The sequence below is a fragment of the Poecilia reticulata genome, chromosome 1 (genome assembly GCF_904066995.2).
Source record: "Poecilia reticulata chromosome 1, P_reticulata-male-v2, whole genome shotgun sequence".
NCBI classification, from domain to species: domain Eukaryota; kingdom Metazoa; phylum Chordata; class Actinopteri; order Cyprinodontiformes; family Poeciliidae; genus Poecilia; species Poecilia reticulata.
Genome location: NC_088830.1, coordinates 12394510 through 12407985, shown reverse-complemented (window position 1 = coordinate 12407985; position 13476 = coordinate 12394510). Strand labels below are relative to the sequence as shown.

The 13476-nt window shown below is 44.2% G+C and overlaps 1 protein-coding gene across 1 annotated transcript; it reads right to left on the bottom strand.

The window, feature by feature from the left end:
* Positions 1-94: 94 nt before the first annotated feature.
* notum1b (notum, palmitoleoyl-protein carboxylesterase b) lies at positions 95-10486 on the bottom strand. Its single transcript, XM_081606398.1, has 11 exons — positions 9801-10486; positions 8130-8182; positions 7856-7951; positions 7412-7472; positions 6459-6517; positions 3929-4031; positions 3654-3845; positions 3470-3567; positions 3245-3392; positions 3107-3154; positions 95-2368 (listed from the first exon to the last, which is right to left on the bottom strand). The coding sequence occupies exons 1-11, from the start codon at positions 10220-10222 to the stop codon at positions 2035-2037; spliced, it is 1614 nt and encodes a 537-aa protein (XP_081462524.1). The 5' UTR covers positions 10223-10486; the 3' UTR covers positions 95-2034.
* Between the last annotated feature and the right edge of the window lie 2990 nt (positions 10487-13476).

Below are 13476 nucleotides of genomic sequence, written 5' to 3'. Positions count from 1 at the left end.
TCGCTGTGTATCTGTATTTATTTTTGCTTAAAAAGGTGAGCAGAAGAGTTTATGAAAATACCTTTCTTTAAAAAAAACAAAAAACAAACAGTAATTGATCCACAAGCGTACAAGTATTTATTACAAACATGCAAATAAAAAGTAGACTTGATATAGAAATGTCCCAGATTTGAGCAATATAAAAAAATAAATAGTACAGTGAACTGTAGGCACAAGAACAGAGTTACATTTTGTTTTTATTAGTAAATAATTCCCATAAAATTTTTTTTTTTTTACATGGAGAAAAAGCAGCATATTTAGTGAGCAGAGAAATCAGCGTCATTTCTGGCCCGCCTCGTTCCCCTTGACCACAGCATACTGGGAACGTCCACGTCAAACTGGGAACCCCTCTGGTTTCCCTTGGAACCCCTCAGGCTGCTGTCGTCGTCGTTTTACCTCCACATGAGGGCGTGAAGTTCAGGTTATTGCATATACTGGTGTCTCCCACTTAATCAAGAATATAAATGCTTCTTTACTGCAGTATTTCTTTTCAAAGAGTGAAACTCATCTTCTGTAGAGAGTGGTGCATTTCAAGCATTCGTTTCTGTTAGTTTTCCTGATTGTGGCTCACAGATGTGAAAACCCAAGATCAATTTCTCAAAAAATCTGAATGAAACATGAGACCAATAAAACATATTTTCAATACAGAAATATGTTATTTTATGTTATGGCCAGTTTTGCAGCAGACATTCATGCTCTACATGGAAACCAAAGAGGTCAGTGCTAAAGAAGCTGACACAAACATATTGGAGAGTTTATCGGAAGGAAAAACTGGAAGTAAGAGAACGACAGAGAGAAGTGCAGCTTGTTAGGATTGTGAAGCAGTTCATCCTCAAAATGTCTTAAATTCATGTTTCTAAAAATAAGACCTTAAAAGTTTCGAATTAATTGGAAAAAAAATAATAAATAAGTTGGTCTCAAATACGTTAATCGTATGTTGTGAAAGGAATATTTGTTCTGTGTGTTTTCCGTTTTCTCAGGAATTTACCGTTGCGCAAAGCTGAATTGCATGCAGACATGGTCACCGAGTTCTGTGACTCAAGGCGGTTGCAGCTAGCGGTAACTAGCTACTAAAGCTAGCTAACTTTTTAACGTCCAACGTGGCTCAGTGCAAATTTATCACCAGTTGGCTGGATGAAGTTCATCTTACCCATTGGCTCACTTCTGTTGCAAACGTATACCATTTATTTTCTTTTCTGTCATGATACAGGTCTTAAACCCAAGTCAAAGTGGTCTTAAAAAGTCTTAATTTTAAGTTGGTGAAACCTGCAGAAACCCTGCTGAAGTCAAGAGTCAACGCAGCCTCTGCCAGGAAGTCTTGGGGCATTTCATGCTTCCTTCTGCTCAATCTTTATGGAGATGCTGATTTCATTTTCCAGCAGGACCTGGCGCCTGTCCAAACTGCCAGTGGCACCAAAAACTGGACCAGTGACCGTGCTGTTCCTGTTCTTCCTCCTAGAGAATCTATGTAGTGTCGAGACAAAGATGAATGGGTTGTCAAAGCGACCTGGCCCTCTGTTAGAACCTCCTCCATGCTGCGGCGCATTAATGCAGTAATTCATGCAAAAGAAAACGGGAAAGAAGCAAACACTTGAAATCTATCACTGACTAACGAATGTGTGGAATGAGTTTCATTCTTTGGCTTATTGAAATAAATAAACTTTTACATTGAGATGCTCCTGCTCGCTGTAGCCGCCTCCTGAGTTGGAGCGTATCTACGATGATCCCATATGAAGCTTTCCAACAGCTCAAACTTTCTGGTTTGGTTGTACGCGACTTACACGTCTTCAAAATAAACAAGGCACTTGTGAATGTTCACATTGTTCAGTTTGTCACCAACACATCAAAATAAGAAGAATTTATCCCCCCTTCTTATTTCATACATGTGCTTATAAAACTTGGCCTCCAACAACTACAACTGCGCTCGTTGTAGTTGTAGTATATGACCAGGCAGAGTCATATACTCTGCCTGGTCAGAGTATATGACCAGGCAGCTCAGCTTCCGTTACTGAGCATGCCCAGTAGCCTCTTAGCATCCATTCCCTGCTGCTGGGCCATCTTCTGCACGTCAAAGCCCATGTGCTTCAGGAACTGGACCACGCTCATCTCCTGTCCCGTTAGCTGGTCTCTGATGGTCGGGCAGGACGGGTTGCAGTGCGGCCAGGGGCAGCTGTCCACCAGATGCAGGGGGCATCCCCTCGACGGGGGGGTCCGGTGCTTCTTCAGGCCGTGGCTGCTGTTGAGGTGCAGGGTGCTCTGGAGGCTCCGGTCCCAGCAGTGGAGCGCTCTGGGCAGGGACGTGCCTTTCACCTGAATGTCCATCCAGTACCTGTGCGAGACAAAAAAGATTTAAACCAGGGGTTTTCAATGTTTAGGAGAACTACCCCACCCCCCCAGAGAGCAAATCAACAACTGCACCCCCTCTCCCAGCCTAGTCAGGTTGAGTCGTAGGTCGTCTGCAGTGGCGAGAAAAATGTTTGGAGGAAAGCAGGCGAGCTATTCATGCCTAAGAACACCGACTGTCAAGCATGGTGGTGGCAGCATCATGCTAAAGGCCTGGCTGCTGTCAGTGCTAGCAGTTGCATTTAAGGCTGAAACAATTAATCATGATTAATCGATTGTTTAAATAATCAACTAATTTAATAATCAATTTATTGTCAGAGTATACACTCAAAAACAGTCAATTTGATGAAAGAACAACATATTAAAAGCTGTAATTGAGCCAAAACTGTTTAAAAATATCTACACATATTTAAGATAAACATAACTTTGTCTTTAAATATGTTTAACCATCCAGTGTTAATTTTAGTACAAACTCACTAAGGGAATGTTATACTATTGCATTTTAGGAAACAAAATGTTTATTTTCATCATTTAAAAAATGTATTTGCGACTTTTAATGCATTCCTAATATTGCATAAAACAGGCGTAAGCGATTAAAAGAAAAATCTGTAGCAATTTCTTTTATCCGATTAATCGATTAATTGTCATAACAACTGATTACTAAAATAATAGTGGCATCGCTCAAAAAGAGTGGAACGATGAAAACGACGACGTTCTTACTTACGTCCTGGTGATGAGTTCGTGAGACAGACAGGCTGGAGCAAACGTGACTCTGCCAATCAGAAACACAGCAGCCTGTTAGAAACCTTCTCCTCATTTGGCCAGTTTCTGCCTGCGCGCGCGGAGCGTGTGCAGCTCTTACGGTACGTCTCGCAGCGTGCTCCTCAGCTCCTGGCCCAGGTTCTGGATGTACCTCCACTGGGCCTCGTGAAGGGGCTGCCCGGTCAGGTGGATGTTATCGACGGTCAGCTGAGCCTCGTCAAACAGCCACTGGACCACGAACACTGGGCCTGCGCGGTACGGACCGGGGGTCAAACTGCCGCTCTGTGTTTTACGGAGAGGCTCGGGGGTTTGTGCTGTGACTCACTTTTCAGCGTCGGGTAGACTTTATATCCAAAGAAGCAGCTCCACTCCTCCCCTACGTGAGCCTGCCTGCAGCTCTCTGGTACCAGTCCACCCCAGTACCTGCAAAAAAAAACAAACCACACAAACGAAGTTACCACCGCTTTGAGGCGTCGCCATTTCCTCTCTGCTACAGCTCCATCGCTGACCTGATGCCTCTCTTTATGGCCTCAGTGGGGGCACAGCTGACGGTGTCCAGGCAGTCGGTGGTCTTGTACTGTTTGTTATCCAGGAACCACCCGGAGTCGACCAGCCCCCTGACCTGCACCCCCCTGTGGCCCGCCGCCTGCAGCTGCTCGGCGACGCGGTCCACGTTCAGCAGGACGCCGGTACCGCCCGCACTGGGGAAACCCAGAGAGAGTGCTCAGAGGAAAAAACTGCAGCGTGGAGGAAAAATAACAAAACGGGCCTCTGGTGGACTGACCTGCTGCCTGCCAGGAGCAGAACCTTGGCTTTGTCCAGACCTTTAGTCAGCAGCTCCTTCACCACCTCCTTGATAATCAGAGAGCCCATGAAGGCATAATCACCTGAGAACAGATGGATACAACGTGATTATTCATTTACTGACCGTCAGACACAGGCCGGACTACTGCAGGTTTATGTGTTTTCCAGGGACATTGTATCACTATATAGCACAATCAAGTAAATATGTTACCTTCACATAACAAGCGTGTCTTGAAATTTTTATTTGCAATGCGACATCTTGAAATTGGGCCCCTGTCTCTTTAAGAAGCTACTTCTCTTTCCCACACCCCGATTTCATCACATCAGTGCTCCTATATTAAGCCTTAAACAACCATTTTAAAAGGTGTTGAGCTGAGCTCTAGTACATATGACGAGCTAGCAGTTGCACATTTCCACCAGGTGTTTGCTAATTGCTGCTGCCGCTAGTCTGGAGGAGCTGGGTGGGGGAGCTGGGTGGGCGAGAGGTGCTGTGTGTATGTTTTTGATGAGGGAACAACATTATAATCTGATTTACAACTCAGAATATTTGACATAATCCTGCTCCTTTAAAGATGGAAGTCCCTGCTTATTGCACCGTATTCTATATGGATGTATAACATTCCTGCCATCAGCAGTAAACTGCAGACTGTTACACATAAAGTGAATACAGAAAAAAGCAGAAAGTTTCTCGGTGCTTACTACTTATGCTCAAGTTTTCCACAATTCATCTAGCATCAACATGAGTCACTATTTTACATATACACACACCCTCACTAATATTTAGTTACATATGCCTCAGTAAGTTACATAGAAACTAGCCTTTCCACAGCCGTCAACGACAGCTGGATGTTTGTTCCTCTTGGCAGAATTGGTGGAGTCTGTGTTGGTTTTATCCATGTACTCATGGTTTAAGGCGCCATTTTGAAATCTTTAAACCAGATGGAGGTTAAAGTTTGACATTAGACTAAATTATTCATTTCAACAGCAGGTTTGATGTGAGGTTGGGGTCGATGTTCTGTTACAACACACAACAGTGTCCAAGCATAAACCAAATGGGCTGTAGAAGTATTTGAAAGAAGTTCTCATGAAATCCACCAACACCACCGAAGGAGAGACGGAACCTCAGCATGACACCACCACCACCACGCTTAGGTTGAGAGCCTCTTCCAGCTGTAACTTTTATCGCTGCGGCCAAACTGCAGAATCGCCGTCTCGCATTGATCGTAAAGAATTTTTCAAGAAATAATGTGGGTTCTCCGTGAGTTTAGCTGCAGCCTTCAGCTCAGTTTTCTTCTTCCTGGAAATGCTTAACCTGGTGAGGCTGGACGGTTCTCTTCAAACTTTGAGTTGCGTCAAAAGATTGACGGCTGATGACTTGTCGATGGAGGCGTGTGTGGAGTAGCTACAGAAAGTCGACACGTAATTCAAACTAGTTCACCAAGTCGCTGTTCATTTGTAAAATAAATCTGTGAAAACTCTGAAACGATCATGACCGTGATGAGTTCGTGTGAACTTTTGACCTAAACTGGTAATTTAATCCTGATAAAATGCACCGTTGGCAGCTTTGGCATCCCGTTTTCTTCAGAGATTCCTCCAGAAAGCTTTGCACGCCTTTCCTGTAAAAGATTTTCCTCTCCCTTGTTCTTTGTGATGATTAAATCAAACCATGTTGGATTGCTACGATGTAGATCCCTTTTAAATCCTCTACTGGGTCCAGTCCTTCCTGTTTGTTTGTAGACGCTTCTTTGATTTCGTTCTGGACTTTCTGCTTCAAGTTGAAATCTTATTAAAACGTTAAGACATGACGCCAGATTTTTTTTTTTTTGTGCTTCCAATGACTCTGAAACAGATTTTCGCTTCGGCTTGTTATTTATCTGCGTCCGTCATCGTCTTGACCCCGAAAACGGTTCGCGAGCTCGTGTAAAAAATACAAAACGTCTCCGCTGCGCAACGCGGCTGCAGGGATGGATGGCATTAATCGGTGGGTGGTCGGTTTCCTTCTCGAAGACTTTCCACAGGAGTTGTACCCAAAAAGTTCAAGCTTCTTTCACCAGATCAGATGATTTTTTTTGTATCTTATGGCCTAAAAAAGTCACTCTGGTGCTTTTTTGGCAGCCTTTTAAAGGACTTTCATATCCCCTTTAATGAGAAAATAGCTCCAATCTGGGCAGTAAAGGCCAAAATACTGGAGTGTTCATGTTTCCAATTTCCACAAAGTAACAGAAGTATCCTTTCCCAGATTTGTGCCTCAGCAGAAAGCTGTCTCACAGATCTACAAACACCCCGCTCTCTGAAACGGATAAAAACAATCAGATCTACCTTTGTTTTCTTTCTTTCTTTCTTTCTTTCTTTCTTTCTTTCTTTCTTTCTTTCTTTCTTTCTTTCTTTCTTTCTTTCTTTCTTTCTTTCTTTCTTTTTGTGGCATCCAAAAAAAAACCCCACAAATGGGGGCCGGAGGGGGAAAAGTACACCTCAGAAAACTGTGATTGATCTAATTTACAGGGTCTTACTGTGCTCGGTCTTTGGCGTGGCTCCACTCCACACGTCGCTGGAGCAATAAGGAATAAAACTGCAGGAAACGGCAAATAAAACTCTGTTAGGGCAAAACATCTGGATTTAAAGGTCATCAGTTTGCTGATGCTGACAAACGTGCAGTTGTAATGCCGTCTGATTGTCGGACAGTAAACTGGAGAATGTGTTTATAAGTGTGACCCACGGGCCAAGTTTTGTTATTAGATGCTGACTTTGGACAAATTGCTGAAAGTAAACTCTGCGCTTTGTCGCTGTTGTTTCTCTATAACAGCTGCAGCTGTGTTCTTTGCTACCTTAACAATCTGCTCTACCAAAGTCAATGCAACACGATCCGCCGTATTGTTTGCCAAAGCTGTCGGAACAAAACACGTGCAAAAAAAAAGAAAAAATAATAAATAAAATATGTTTTTTGGATTAAATAATCAGTCTTTTCCTGGACAGTTGCAATTGTGGGTTTTTACTGAGGTCTGATTCCAGTTCTGACGACTATTTATTAAGGATTATAACGTATAAAAGATTTTTTTTTTTTACTTGCATTGTTCTTGGACTGAAGAAGCAGTTTTACATCCAGCAGAAGATGAAAGGATTACAAGATTATTTTCTCGCATGAAAGCGTACGTGTTTAAACTGCATCTGGATTATGGTAAACTCAAACAAGGTGCATTAAAGCACATGAAGGTGGTTGGTGTGAAATGTTTAGTGACTGAAATTGGTTGGGGGTAAAAAAAATAAAAACAAAACAAAGAAACTAATCTGATTTTTCAATATTACACCTGCTGGTGTTGATCTCTGGCCAGCTGCTCTATATGTATATATATATATATTTTTTTACATCTCCAGTAAATGTAACTCTTTGGTAATTAAGGTATAAATAGTTTTCTCTTCCGATTGGAAATGGGAAGAAAGAGGAAACGCAAAGATAAACTCTTACACCATGTTGGCGTTCCACCAGTGACGGTTTTCTTCTGGCTCTGGAGACAGGATTCCTGTTCCTGTGAAGACAGAAAACGGATGAATGGGAGGATCACGGTCGGCACAAGCCTGGATAATTATGTGCGTATTTGTGGATTATAATGAAAATGTTTTGAGTGAAGCTCGTATATAAGCCAATAACTTTTTTCCCGCTTTGGCCGCTGAATACATGCAGGCGCTGAAGATTTCCACAGAATCCCTGGCGGGAATTAAGAAGGAATTCAGTGAGAGTTTGGCTTTCAGGGATCAACTCAAACGCAAAGGGGAAACGCAAACACTTCCATGAATCCAGACCATTCAGGAGACGTTTCCCCTCCTTCCCTCTGGTGACGGGAAAAGCTGCATGAGCGTGTGAAACACGACGCAACCGGGGTCAGGCACTGATGCAGCGACGGACTCGTACCTCTTCTGCTCTGTGGCCACTTGGTGGAGCTCATCAGATTCCTCATGGTCTCATATCGGCTGCTGCAGGTCTGTTTGTTGAAGCAGTACCACCCACCTGCACCAAACACACACACACACACACACACACACACACACACACACACACACACACACACGCACGCACGCACACACACACACGCGCGCGCACACACACACACACACACACACTGAGCTCATCAACAGGCTTCACAGACCGACATCAGGCTGACTCTCATCCTTCGACTCATCCTCACCTTCCAGGAAGAGAAGCCACCTCCTGCTGCCTTTGGACTCCTTGATGTAGAACCTGAACAAGAACATCAGATCAGGTAGGAAGTGACTGTGCACAAAGATGCAGCCACCTGATCCACAGCGGTTTCTCTTTCATTTACTCTCCTTCACAGCACACCGAGACAGTGTGTGTGTGTGTGTGTGTGTGTGTGTGTGTGTGTGTGTGTGTGTGTGTGTGTGTGTGTGTGTGTGTGTGTGTGTGTGTGTGTGTGTGTGTGTGTGTGTGTGTGTGTGTGTCTCCACGCACCCTGTGAGGACACACACCGATACTCTGGACCCGTCCACACGTTAACAAGGCCTGCAGGGTTAATAGTATTTTCGTTTTTTTTTTTTTTACTTTTAAAAGATAGTGACATTTGAGAAACATTTCTGTTAACTCTGGAGCTGAAGTTGTATCATCATCACTACGACATGTATTGCATTTAAGAGACTCTGTAACACCACAAATGACTGATAATGGAAAAAATAAAATAAAATTATCCACAAAAGTGAGGACATTTTTGTCATGGTTATTTTTACAGTATGGAATACAATTGGTCACATATTTGTGGGCTATTATTACCAGCAAACCGAGGCATTAATATATATATTTTTGGGGGGATTGTTGTGATAAGTCAATGCCCAATGCTGTGTATTTGGGAAATTACTTACAAATGGATAACACTGTGAATGTTTGGTGTGTATTTGTTTTCAGCCCCCTTCATTCTGATCCCCCTACATGAAACCCAATGAAGTCACCTAATCCAGTCCGTCTGTGTCCGATTTAATCTCAACATAAATCTAGATTTATTTCTGTGAGAGCTTCAGAAACTGCTTGGCGAAGACAACCAGGGGACCCAGAAACAGAAACACGGCGGTGGCAGCATCATGCTGTGGGCATGCTTCTCTTCAACAGGAACTGGGAAGCTGGTTGGGCCAGAATGGAACATGGGGAAAGACCTGAAACCGAGGATGAGGGTCACCTTTCAGGACGACAGGGACGAAACAGTGGAACTGTTTAGATCATTTGTGAAAACGGCCCAGTCAAAGTCTAGATCCAAATCCAGTTAGGGATTTGTGACAAAACAGAAATTGCTGTTGTGTCTAGTCTGATTGATTCTGAGCAGTTTTGAAGAGAAGAATTGGTTAATAACTTAAGTGTCGATGTGTAAATCTGATAGAGACTCTCCCCAAAACACCTGCGACTCAGGTGTCTAAACACAAACCCGGGCAGTTTTTAGACTTTTTTTTTCTGTTTTGTGTTATGAATCTTTTTCTTTCTGCTTCTAAATGAAGAATCTAAACGAAAAAGAAGTTGCATTGTGTTGGTCCGTGACATAAAATCATAATGAAATACACCGCACTCTATTGTTGTAATGTCACAAATTCCATTTTTTTTCTACTCAAATCTAGCCCTGGGTTGGTTGTGGTCCATGTGAATGAGAAGAATTTAAAACTTGGTCACATGATGGGGGATGAAGGTCTCTGCGTCGGCATTCATGGTCTCTTGGCTCTGCGCGCGCTCTCTCTCTCTGATCTGTTCCTTTGATCCATTTTGGTCACATCCGGAGTGACAGGGGAATGAGGGGCAGCCAGGGGAGCCCGACCACCGCAGACCGGGCGCTTGGCTCTTAAAGCATAAGCTCCTGACTCACCCCGCTGATGAGCCGTCGTTGCAGGTCACCGACAAATTACTCAAGAGGTGCAGCTTCATGTCTTGATCCAGCTTTTGCGCAGAGCAGGGGTACAGCGACTGCGCCAGGTTCTTAACCTGCGCCATAAAGTTGTCCATGTTGCTCTCCACGGCTGTGAAGTCCAGTGGGAAGCTCTCCGGTCCGTCCACACGCTGCTGCTCCGGAGTCTGCTGCGGCTGCTGCTGCTGGACCCGCCGGGTCTGAGCGCGGCCGCCGCGCACTCGCCGCGCCTCCACCGGCGCGCTCATGTGGATGAAGAGCAGCAACAGGCAGGAGCGCACCGCTGACAGTCCGGCCGAGCTTCGAAACCCACCACGGCTCCTCATGGTTCTAGCTGTTACAGGGGGCGTGTGTGTCAGCAGGGTCCGAATCCAACACGGCATTCTACACGGAGAGATGCGAAGTCCTGTTAAGGCGCATGGAGCCCTCCCGGAGACGATCGCTCGCTCATGGGTGGACTGAATGAGCGCAGATTATGGATCTCCATCGCTGCTTCCAGATTCGCCTCCCCCGCCCAAATTTACGCACAGAATTAGTTCCGAACACTAAATCAATCCATCTCCGCAAGGAAACTTTTAAAATCTGTTACCGGCGCAGCGCTATCTCCCTCCGGATCCAAGTCCTCCTGACCTCCAGATGAAGTTGGGTATTTATCTGAAGTTCTTCCCTCCTAACCGCCCCTCTCTCTCTCTCTCTCTCTCTCTCTCTCTCTCTCTCTCTCTCTCTCTCTCTCTCTCTCTCTCTCTCTCTCTCTCTCTCTCTCTCTCTCTCTCTCTCTCTCTCTCTCTCTCTCTCTCTCTCTCTCTCTCTCTGTCTCTCTCTCTCTGTCTCTCTCTCTCTCTCTCTCTCTCTGTCTCTCTCTCTCTCTCTCTCTCTCTCTGTCTCTCTCTCTCTCTCTCTCTCTCTCTCTCTCTCTCTCTCTCTCTCTCTCTCTCTCTCTCTCTCTCTCTCTCTCTCTCTCTCTCTCTCTCTCTCTCTCTCTCTCTCTCTCTCTCTCTCTCTCTCTCTCTCTCCCGCGGGCCAGTCGGTCTCTGTTGTGGTTGGCTGCAGCTCCTCGCGGGGTCGTCGGTCCCCACACCCTGAGCGCTCGCTCGCCGCGGCACGCCCACACGCTGGGTTTGAGTCTCGCCCGCCGTCCCTTTGATGTTGTGTCGTCACGTGCTCACGCAGCCTTTGAAGTGCTGATTGAATCCGGTGTGTGAGGGGGTCCGCGGCGCTGCAGCTCCCGTGCACGTATTTTTAGTCTCTTTATGAGCTGAAAACGGAAACCTCACTTTTCATGTTGTTTATTGTGGGGACGATCTCGAGCTGCTGGGAGGTCACGAGGTCACCGGACGCGTTTAGATCATGTCAGCGGCGGGGATTATGAGACACGCAGATCTCTCGTCAATCATTCATTCCTGCATGACTGTCTTATCACATCAACTAAACTAAAAATAAAATGTTTTGGTTCTTTTCGGGAATGGTGAGCCCGAATCAATGTGTGTGCTTTCCTCAATCTAATGTAGTCCTGATGCCAAAACATGTGACAAAACACGTTCTGTATGTCGAGATGTAATAAATCTCAAACCGTTCCAAAGTGTCTTTGATCATGCTTAAGTATTTATATGTTGATCCAGGTCACAGGTGTCAAACTCCAGTCATGGAGGGCCACTGCCCTGCAACTTTTAGATGCGCCTCTGCTGCACCCACACCTGAATAGAATAATTAGGTCGTTAGCAAGGTGCTGGAGAACTGATCTACACAATAAGGAGGTAATTAAGCCATTTCATTCCAGCGTTTTTTTGTACCTGTGGCACATCTAAAAACTGCAGGACAGCAGCCCTGGAGGACTGGAGTTTGACACCCCTGATCCAGAGATTAATAAATGAAGGCCAATAAAGTATTGATGCTGCCTTTAATTTGAAGCCAGTAATTCATAAAGTTTGCCAGTCTTGGCTCGTTGCCTTTTTCTTTCTTTCACTGTTTATCCTATGCCACAGATCCCTATTAAATAAATATGTAACATGTATGAGAAAAGTCAGTCAGGGCCAACTAAGCAACAGAAATGCATCCTGAGTACTGAGCCGTACTGTTCATATAAAAATCGGTAATATTTGCAACTCCTTGTGCCCTCCTTAAAGGTGTTTCCTTCTACGTGATTATACGTGATTAATAAGGTATGTTTGAATTAAGAGTTTAAATGAAATCTGCCCAGTACATCTCAGCCACTAACGGGAGCAATAATGAGATTTACTCTAAAAGACCTGCAGCTGTTGTTGCCGATAAAGCATCGACTCCTGGGGAATGAATACAAATGCACACTAGTTTTGTATTATATTTTTATTTTGGGAATAATTTCAAATCGTGTGTCCTTTTCCTTCGATTTTACAATCACACTCTGCTTTGTGTTGGACTAAAATCCCAGTAAAGCATAGTAGGGATGTTGGCTGTAGCGTAGCAAAAATGTTGAACATTAAAAAAAGGGACAAATATTAATACAAGACACTTCATATGAATATTAGACTGGCTCTGCTTTTCCAGGATTCGGAAAAGGAAAAGAACAGTGAAAATCCTAAACTGCTCACACAATTAAAAAGGTGTTTAGTTGAAAGAACGGTGCTGATCATTATCACCTTAGGAGCTTATCAGAACAAACATCATGTGTTTCTAAACACCCAGATCAGGTATGGAAAAATCACAGCACCCTCTCCATCCAGTGAATTTTAAAGATTCTGTCCTGCTGTGTGAGGAAAGTCGCAAGTTGTTGGTTGTTTACTCAGATGGTGACAGTTTTCTACTGAGGTCTCTTTCTCTTTTTTCTCCTTTCTTGTTGGCTTTGTGTCTGAATATAGACCGAGTTGTCAGTCAGTCTGTCAGTCAGTCGGTTGTTGGGCCTTCACACCTCTCCGTCTGCCTGCGCCACGTGTCCCGTTGTCTTTTCGCTCTGACTCCAGCTTTGATCTGGTTTGATCCTCGCTGACAGAAAAGAGCCGTGATTCTCTGGTATCAGCCCAGGTCATCTGTCAGACGTCTCCCAGTGCTTACATGAAGTCATCTGAGAAACACATTTGCTGTGTTGCGGTCGGGCCTCTGACAGGATCAGTCTTCTTTTCCTTGAAAGGCCGCTGCAAATAATTTCAAATCTCTTTTTTCATATTCCTTTTAAATGTCCTAAAATGAGAAAAAGGAGCTTTACACTGTGAAAGCTCTAATGCCTTGCCGATGGATGGGTTTGGGTTTTATTAAAACAGTAAGATACACTTCAGCACCCTCTCATCAGTGGCATGGCTCTGACTGTTGTTGGCATTTTAAAGAGTATTTTGACATTATAAATCTGCAAGAGGAGGGTTACAGCTTGCAGAAATAAACAAACATTTGTTAAATACCCATTTGTCTTGATGTCAATGTGAAATATGTTAGACCATTTATACAGAAGATCTCAGCTTCAAAATAAGAGAAATAAAAACCTTATAAAGTTTGATGTGCCTTTTTGTTCAGCTCTTGTGAGATAACACAGGCATGCAAATTGTGATCGGTAGTAAGAATTTTATTTATGCACAGCTCAATTCTACTAGGTGACTCATAAAGGAAATGAATTGCCTTGGACTTTATTTACCGTTTCAGAGTAAAGGGTGCTGAATTCAAATGCATGTAA

Bases quoted from the DNA above. Each gene is read 5' to 3' on its own strand.
- notum1b (XM_081606398.1), bottom strand. From the start codon at position 10,222: ATGCCGTGTTGGATTCGGACCCTGCTGACACACACGCCCCCTGTAACA. The intron at 8,183-9,800 runs GTGAGTCAGGAG...GTTCTTGTTCAG, and splicing joins AACGACGGCTCATCAGCGGG to GTTCTACATCAAGGAGTCCA. The intron at 3,568-3,653 runs GTCAGCGATGGA...TTTTTTTTGCAG, and splicing joins GCCATAAAGAGAGGCATCAG to GTACTGGGGTGGACTGGTAC.